The sequence below is a fragment of the Megalobrama amblycephala genome, unplaced genomic scaffold (assembly GCF_018812025.1).
Source record: "Megalobrama amblycephala isolate DHTTF-2021 unplaced genomic scaffold, ASM1881202v1 scaffold400, whole genome shotgun sequence".
NCBI lineage: Eukaryota > Metazoa > Chordata > Actinopteri > Cypriniformes > Xenocyprididae > Megalobrama > Megalobrama amblycephala.
Genome location: NW_025953358.1, coordinates 86,786 through 95,990, shown reverse-complemented (window position 1 = coordinate 95,990; position 9,205 = coordinate 86,786). Strand labels below are relative to the sequence as shown.

The 9,205-nt window shown below is 46.9% G+C and overlaps 1 protein-coding gene across 1 annotated transcript; it reads right to left on the bottom strand.

The window, feature by feature from the left end:
* Window positions 1-2,112: 2,112 nt before the first annotated feature.
* Window positions 2,113-4,326, bottom strand: LOC125261353. Its single transcript, XM_048179929.1, has 4 exons — window positions 3,949-4,326; window positions 3,724-3,774; window positions 3,497-3,628; window positions 2,113-2,408 (listed from the first exon to the last, which is right to left on the bottom strand). The coding sequence occupies exons 1-4, from the start codon at window positions 4,292-4,294 to the stop codon at window positions 2,128-2,130; spliced, it is 810 nt and encodes a 269-aa protein (XP_048035886.1). The 5' UTR covers window positions 4,295-4,326; the 3' UTR covers window positions 2,113-2,127.
* Window positions 4,327-9,205: the final 4,879 nt, after the last annotated feature.

Genomic DNA, 9,205 nt, shown 5'->3' with positions numbered 1-9,205 from the left:
ACTGGAAGGACAATCAGCTGTCCTTCTGTCTCCCTGTAGCACTGTCTCGGGCATCTTCGTGTGTGTGTGTGTGTGTGTGTGTGTGTGTGTGTGTGTGTGTGTGTGTGTGATGGAGGGATTCCCGCCGCTGTTTTGACTCCTTTACACATTTTAGGAACATTGCAGTTTATTGCTCTGTTCACATCTACATTCCTCATGCCTCCTGCAGCAGGACTAAGGCACATTCACACAGGTGATCAGAGACCCTGGGCATCTTTATTCTGGTGTTTTCAGAGTCAGTAGAAAGGTCTCTTTAGTGTCCTAAGTTTTTGTAACTGATTACCTTGATTGACCTATAGGTGCATGTGAAATAATTGAAAAACTTGACAAACATTGTTAAAACCTTTTCTAAATATCTGTAAAGCTTATTTGGATTGTACAAAATCATCTTTAAAATATTATTCTGAGTATTTGCAGATTATTTTTTTTTAAAACAACAAATTCAGTTGTAGCATATATAAATATTAAATACATTAAATGTTATAACAAGTACAGAAGTAATTATTCTATGAATGTAACACAAATGTCTCTGAAAAGACATTTAAAAATTCAAAACAATGTGTGAAAAGAAGCAATGCTAAATGTGAGGATGAGGTAAATATTAAAACAGGGCCTTGGCACTCAGGAACAGCCTTCATGGATGTCCAGATCACACACTGCCAGAGCTCTTCAAGACTTCAGCTCTCACCTCTACTCTGATACAGACAGTGACTTTACAAGATGATGAGTATAATGTGGAAACATCACAAAAGCAAAACAAAACCATATGACATTGGTGATAACAAGTATAACGTCATCTTGTAAAGTAACTGTATTTTTTCTGTGCATTTGTGCTGTATTACCTCACAGAATAAATTATATGATTATTATCAGATTTTTTTTATTTGACTGCTTTTGAAATTGTTTTAAATCAAGTACATAAGGTTGTTTGAGTATGTGTTATGTTTGACACATTTCAGGGTTTTGTGCTGCAATATCCTGCCTTGTCAAACTTTAAATAAAACGAAACTAAACTAAATTATAATTTTCTTATCATAATTATATTTTAAACAAAAATAACATTCTTTAAGTAGCTGCTGGCATGAAGACTGTCATCAAAACAAAGCTCCAAAGGTTTATATTCCAAAGGAATATTTTATTACCTTTTCGAAATAATCCATTAAACCGATGCGACTTGATGAGCGTGTACTAATATTTTCAGTTCCATTCGCTTGTGCGTTCTCTCAAGGACACGCCCACAATAGGAGGATATCATGAATATTCACGTAAGCACCACCCAGTGGAACAGAATATTTCAGGAACCGAATATATTGTAACACCGGCTTTACTGACGAAAAGCGCGTGACAATAAAGCGCTTGGTAATAACATTGTTATATTATTTTTATTTGTACAGTAACTGTAAATGATGTAACAGTGTTTTCATTATAAATGTATTTTTAAGATTGAACTTAAAGATAACAACTTAAATGTTGGTTAAATGATTAATTACCTCAATAATATATACGAATAACACAAACAATATGAACACCTGCATGACAATACGAGGAAAAGTAAATGCCATAATGTCTCTTTATTCTCTTATTTATTTCTGTAGGATGAAGAGATACAGATCGAGGATCACTAACAAGATACACTTAAAAAGGTTTTATTTAACATTCTAGATTCATTGATTTAACAAAACACTTTTGAGTCACATGTGATATTCATGGGTCCTGTCTGTCTCAGTGCTGAAACTCTTTATACAAACTTACATGTACAGACAGATCAGAACTTATGATTATAGTGTATTATACTGACTTTATACAGTAATCTATTACAAATTTGAAAAAATAAGTCAAAATTAAGTTTGTTTTTGCTTAAAACAAGCAAAATAATCTGCTAATGGGGTGGCAGATTATTTTGCTTGTTTTAAGCAAAAACAAACTTAATGCTTCTTGATTTAAGAATTTTTAGATATTTGGACTAGAAACAAGACAAAAACTCCTAAGAATTTTTTTTTTTTTTTTTTTTTTTTTTTCCAGTTTTCTCATCTTAAATCATACCCTGAAGGTTCAGAATTATTAGAATCACATTCTTCAAATCTCCTGTTATCTTAAGGGAAACAGTAGATAACCACTGAAAGTGTTGTGGTTATTGTGGTTATCTGTAACCCCCCTGCCAGCCCCAAGTGTCACATAGACAACATCTCCAACCTCCAGGATCAACACAACTCCATTTGAGGAGTTTAACCCACCCTGAGTCTGATAATCATTTGCTATAACCACATGCTCTCCATTCTTATAAATGGAGGCAGATATTGTAGTTGGGCCAACACCAGTTACAGAGAATCTGAACATGTACGCTCCTTTCAGTGGGGCTGTGAAAACACCTAAATCAAATAACAAGAGACACAGAATCAGCTGTTTCCTGTATGATTTCTTAATGGACTACTTGCACAACTACTTCCTCGTTCTCCCTATCACAGTTCAGGAGTTTCTGGTAACAGTGTTCAGCGCACCTTCATACATGAGAACGCAGATTATTACTGTTTTATGTCTGTCAGTTGATTAAAACAATGAATCTTGTTCTCTGAGTTCACATGAATTATCTTGAACCTGCTGAAATGTTCCTATAAATATATTTTCTTTCCAGCTGTGCATTCTGAATAATAAATAAATATATTTCCCCACTAACCTGCAGCAGTTCAGTGCTCGTCTTCTCATTAACAGTGTTTTTCTCTTACTGATCATATTTCATACCTGCTGAATTCACATTTTTAAATGAATTTGACTGATAAAAGGATTGCTTGTGTGCGCTGGAGCTCTTATTCCAGCCTTTTAAAAAAGTTGAATTAATGTGCAGTACATGCATAAACATACAAATTAAATACAGTGAAATGATTCACAATGAAAAAATTACACAGAATAGTGATTAAACTCAAATAATTTAATTCAAATAAATAAAGGTTCATATTCATCAGCTCTCACACACTTCAGCATCACAGTCACTAGTTTAGACGAGCACTGACACCCTGTGCTGAAATAATCATGTGTGTTTAACAGCTGCTGCTTTCTCAGATTGACTTGAGTTGATTAAAACTTCATGTTCTGTTGAGTTTGGAAAATCTGTTACACAGTAATCATCAGAATATCTCTTCTCCTGTCTCTGAAAATATCCAGATTTTTAAATCTTCTTGCAGACACTCGTTTTAAGTGGCGTTTAGTAAAGTAAGTGACTAGAGCACACTGAAGATGTACATAACCAGAAATAAATGAGTTGTACTATTTCAAAGCAGAAGTGTGTCATGAAGCTCAGTGCAAGTAGTCCATTATCAAACACACTGTGTAATAGTTTAGAAAGACGGCAGATCATTTAATTCTCTTATACACATTACACAACTGCAGAGAGGTCTGAATGGAGCAGAAGGTTTAACATTACTATAAACTGAGTTTATGACTCCATTTCATTGATAATTACCTGTAATTGGGTTGTAGGCGTTCCCTATGTTTGTGAAGACTTTCCTGTAGGTTAGTGTGATGTGAGTGGTAAAAGGACCAATATTTCCAGCGCCAGATTCCATCAGTCCAGCTGAAAAAGCTATTTCTCTGTCTGTTATTGAAAAACATAAGCAATATTGTGATATATTACTGTATCACACTGAGAATGAATACACTGAATTTAACATCATTCAAGCACACTTTCACCTCTATTTTCCTTTCTCAACTCCACTTGACTCAGAGTAAGATTTGAAATTTCTGTGAAGGAATAAAGATTCTGTTAAATGACATTTACACTGATTATTGTAATAGAAAACACAATTTACACAGTATACACTCAACTTTACACTAACATTTACACAATACAATGTATTACATTGGTGTTTTACTCTGAGGGTCATTGATAAAAGAGTGAATGTTTTGGTGAAGTACCTTCATTTTTCTTATTCATCTCATCCCTCAGTTGCGTCTCTAAAGCTCTGATGTTTTCTTTCTGCTCTGTAACGGTGGTGGTCAGTTCTCTGATGTTTCCTTTCTGCTCTGTAACGGTGGCGGTCAGTTCTCTCAGTGCTGCATGGATGTCAGGGATGCCCAGATCACAGTATTGTTGTCTGTCAGCTTCAGCTCTCAAAGTGTCTGTTTGAGGTGGATTCTGTCTTCCGTCCTCAGAGCTGATCTGTTGACTGATCTCATTCTCATTGAGTCCTCCATCTACCTGCTGCTGGACGACAAACACAAAGGTTTCCAACAGCAGCAGTATACATACTAAAGCCTTCATTCTTCACTGATGTTTGTTTTCAGCTCTTGCTCTGTCATACTCACAGCCTCTCATGTTCCTTTTATAGTGTCCTGATTTACTGTCTTTTGTACATGGTTCACATTGCTCCAGATAAATAAGTAGTTCAAGTTAATTGTTAATCATAATCAAAGGGATGTTCCAGTCTCAGTAGATGATTATCTCTATTTACAACATTTGTGATACTATGTTGATCTCAACAGAAAATAACTTTTTCTAAAGTTTATTTTTCTTTGTTTTGTTTTTTTTAGTATTTTATTTTTTAAATACTTTTATAGATTAGTGTTCTGCATCCTTATGAGACACAGAGGGATAACGTCTAGGTTACTAGTGTAACCCCCGTTCCCAGAAGGAGGGAACGGAGACGTTACGTCGATACTGACGTAATGGGGTCTCGCCTGGGAGCCCAATCACCTCCAAGGGTACAAAACAAGCCAATGGGAATTGGCCTGTGAGATTTACATGCCGGGCCCCTCCCCCGGCATCCGGGTATAAATAGGGCTGGCATACTCACCTTCATTCATATTTTTGCTGAGGAGCCGAGACAGGAATCTGGCCGCTCAGCGGTGGCTCAAAGCTATGGCAGGGGAATGTAACGTCTCCGTTCCCTCCTTCTGGGAACGGGGGTTACACTAGTAACCTAGACGTTCCCATTCAGTCAGTCACGTTCGACGTTACGTCGATACTGACGTAATGGGGTCCCGTGGAAAGCGCCATAGCAACTGAACCACGTTACGAGTGTTAGGGAGGCAGATGCTGGCAAGCCTTAGCGTGCCCAATGCAAGTGCGGCCCATACTCGCAACCCTCCAGCGCCCAGAGTAAGCCCAGGAATGTCTTCCATACCAGTGGAATGGAGAGGACAGGGCATTACAGTGGAGAGGTCGAAGCTGTTGTTCCTTACCCACGGGGAAGAGTGCTTCAGAACTCAATTCCCACGTTTTTCAGCCATGACCAAAACGCCAGGAAAGCGTTCCCCGAGGAGGGGAAAGCTACGGAGACCACACCCTGCCCGAAGGGAGGTAATGTGTGGAAAACACATATGGACTGGCCTGAAGACAGTAACGCATATGGAAGATCTCTGATGTAGGTCCTACCTTCCGGGAGGAACACACTAGCAATCAGAGATAGGGCAAAACGAAGCCGCCCAGGGAAAGACACGGGTTTACCGTTAGGGAAACCGTACCGTGGACAAACACATATGGGATTACCCGCAGGGAATCACAGCATATGGGCATCTATCCCAGTACAAGGGCAGACCAATTGGGCATACACACGAGTACTGGACCTAGCGCCGGACGCCTCCGCCGCGTCTGGCTGCCGCAGGATGCAGGAGGAACTCCACAGGGTTCACCGTTACGGGGAACTGAACTGAGGAGCGGGAAAAGTGCTCGCATTCCCTCTCCCGAGGGAAATGGCACAGCAAGCGAACACCCATGGCTATCTACGACTAGACAGCACACGGGTGGACACCGGTTCCACTCGGAGATTATAATATCTCGCGAATGTATTCGGTGTCGCCCAGCCTGCAGCTCTGTAAATATCTGCAACAGAGGCACCGTGCGCCAACGCCCAGGAAGAAGCAACACTCCCAGTGGAGTGAGCTCGCAACCCAAGGGGGCACGGCTCGCCTTGCGACTGGTACGTCAAGGCGATGGCATCCACTATCCAGTGGGCCAACCTCTGTTTGAAGACAGCCTTCCCCTTCTGCTGACCTCCAAAACAGATAAAGAGCTGCTCAGAGCTTCTGAAGCTCTGCGTGCGGTCCACGTAAACGCGCAGAGCGCGAACGGGACACAGCAACGCGAGGGCTGGGTCTGCCTCCTCCGGGGGCAGTGCTTGCAAGTTCACCACCTGGTCCCTGAAGGGAGTGGTGGGAACTTTGGGCACATATCTAGGCCGGGGTCTCAGGATAACATGAGAGTAGTCCGGCCCAAATTCCAGGCACGAATCGCTGACCGAAAATGCCTGCAGGTCCCCAACCCTCTTGAAGGAGGCGAGCGCGGTCAGGAGCACTGTCTTAAGAGACAGATGTTTCAGCTCAGCTGACTCGAGGGGCTCGAAGGGAGCTCTCCGAAGGCCCGAGAGGGCGATGGAGAGGTCCCAGGAGGGATGAGGCGAGGCCTAGGGGGATTTAACCTCCTGGCGCCTCTGAGGAACCTGATGATCAGGTCGTGCTTTCCTAGTGACTTGCCATCAAGCACATCGTGATGCGCTGCGATGGCAGCCACATAGACCTTCAGGGTGGAAGGGGACAGCCTCCGTTCCAAACCCTCTTGAAGGAAGGAAAGCACAACACCGACCGGGCATTTCCGGGGGTCCTCCCGGCGGAGGAACACCACTCAACGAACAGACTCCACTTCATGGCATAGGCGCGCCTCGTAGAGGGGCTCTGGCCGAAGTGATGGTGTCGACTACCGCGGACGGTAGGCCACTCAAGTCTGTCGCGTCCCGTCCAGGAACCACACGTGGAGGTTCCACAGATCGGGCCGCGGGTGCCATATGGTGCCCTGCCCCTGAGAGAGGAGGTCCTTCCTCAGGGGGATGCGCCAGGGATGGGCTGTCGCGAGGAGCATGAGTTCCGGGAACCAGGTCCGGTTGGGCCAGTACGGCGCAACTAGCAAGACCTGCTCCTCGTCCTCCCTGACCTTGCACAGTGTCTGTGCAAGGAGGCTCACTGGGGGAAACGCATATTTGCGTAGGCCCCGGGGCCAGCTGTGTGCCAGTGCATCCGTGCCGAGGGTCCCCTCGGTCAGCGAATAAAACAACTGGCAATGGGCGGATTCCCGAGAAGCGAACAGGTCCACCTGTGCTTCCCCGAACCGGCTCCATATCAGCTGGACCACCTGGGGGTGGAGTCTCCATTCCCCCGGGAGCGTGAGCTGTCGTGAGAGCGCGTCGGCCGCACGATTGAGCTCGCCCGGGATGTAGGAGGCGCGCAGTGACCTGAGTCGGCGCTGACTCCACAAGAGGAGATGGCGGGCGAGTTGCGACATGCGACGGGAACGTAGACCACCCTGATGGTTGATGTACGCTACCGTCGATGTGTTGTCCGTCCGGACCAGTACGTGCTTGCCCTGCAACAACGGTCGAAACTGGCGCAGCGCAAGGAGTACTGCCAGCAACTCGAGGCAGTTGATGTGCCAATGGCGATGGGGTCCTGTCCAGGAGCCCGAGGCCGACTGGCCACTGCATATGGCACCCCAGCCGGTGGTGGAGGCATCTGTTGTAACAACAACATGCCTGGACACTTGTACTAGGGGCACCCCGGCCCGTAGAAAAGCAAGGTCCGACCACGGGCTGAATGTGCGGCGACACTCCGGTGTGATGACCACACGGAGTGAGCCACGGTGCCATGCCCACCTCGGGACTCGGTCGTGAAGCCAGTGCTGAAGCGGTCTCATATGGAGCAATCCGAGCGGCGTGACCGCGGCTGCGGATGCCATATGCCCAGGAGCCTCTGAAATTGTTTCAGTGGGACCGCTGTTTTCCGCGAGAACGAGTTCAGGCAGTTCAGCACCGACTGTGCACGCTCGTTGGTGAGACGCGCTGTCATGTTGACCGAGTCCAGCTCCACACCGAGAAAAGAGATGCTCTGCACGGGGCAAAGCTTGCTCTTTTCCCAGTTGACCCGAAGCCCCAACTGGCTGAGGTGACTGAGCACCAGGTCCCTGTGTTCGCACAACTGCTCTCGGGACTGGGCCAGAATGAGCCAGTCATCGAGGTAGTTGAGGATGCGAACGCCCACTTCCCTGAGCGGGGCAAGGGCCCCCTCCGCGACTTTGGTAAAGACGCGAGGAGACAGGGACAGCCCGAAGGGTAGGACCTTGTACTGATATGCCCGCCCCTCGAACGCAAACCGTAGGAACGGTCTGTCGAGGAAGGAACGAGACATGAAAGTACGCGTCCTTCAGGTCGATAGCTGCAAACCAATCCTGGGTGCGAACGCACGTGAGGATGCGTTTCACCGTGAGCATCTTGAACGGGAGCTTGTGAAGGGCCCGATTCAGACACGCAAGTCCAGGATCGGTCGTAACCCCCCGCCTTTCTTGGGTACTATGAAGTAAGGGCTGTAAAACCCAGACTTCATCTCGGCTGGAGGGACAGGCTCTATTGCGTCCTTCGCCAAAAGAACCGCAATCTCCGCCCGCAGGACAGAGGCGTTGGGACCTGTCACCGAGGTGAACAGAACGCCGCTGAACCTGGGGGGACGCCTGGCGAACTGAATCGCGTAGCCGAGTCTGATTGTCCGAATGAGCCAACGGGACGGGTTGGGAAGGCGTAGCCACGCCCCCAAGCTCCGTACGAGTGGAATCATCCGGACAACAGAAGTACCCACGGGGGGGCAGCATGGAGCACTGTGGCCCAACTCGGGAGGCAGTGCGTCCCGAAGTCGAGGCTGTGAGTGGGATCCACTCACATGGCTCTGAGTGGGCAGGGTGGCGTGGGAAGGCAGTGCATTCCCGGGGCGCCAAGACCCTGCCCGTGGTGAAGGAAGGAGTGGCTGAGAGAGAGGGAGCGAAGGCTCGCTCACCCCCAGCGCAGACCTTCTTATATGACCCAGAGGTTTTTGGAAATTGCTCTTTTGTTGAAAATGTGGGTACCGCTGGCACTGGGGCCAGTGGTGGAACAGAACACAGGATTCTCCCCCGGGCCCTCTCCCGGGGGAAGGAGCGGTGCGGACACCGTCTCCCACAGAGCAGTCTCCAAAACCACCGGGTCTCCCGTCTCAGGGCCGCTTCTTGCCTTTCTTCTTCTTAGAAGAAGGCTTGGCGGTCTGGGCGGGGGGCGTGGCCTTCCTGCGGGAAGCTCGGGGAGGATGGGACGAGTCCGATCTCCCGGAAGCCTGAGCCGCAGGAGGACGCCCTCGGCGAGGAGCAGACGGAGGCGCAGCC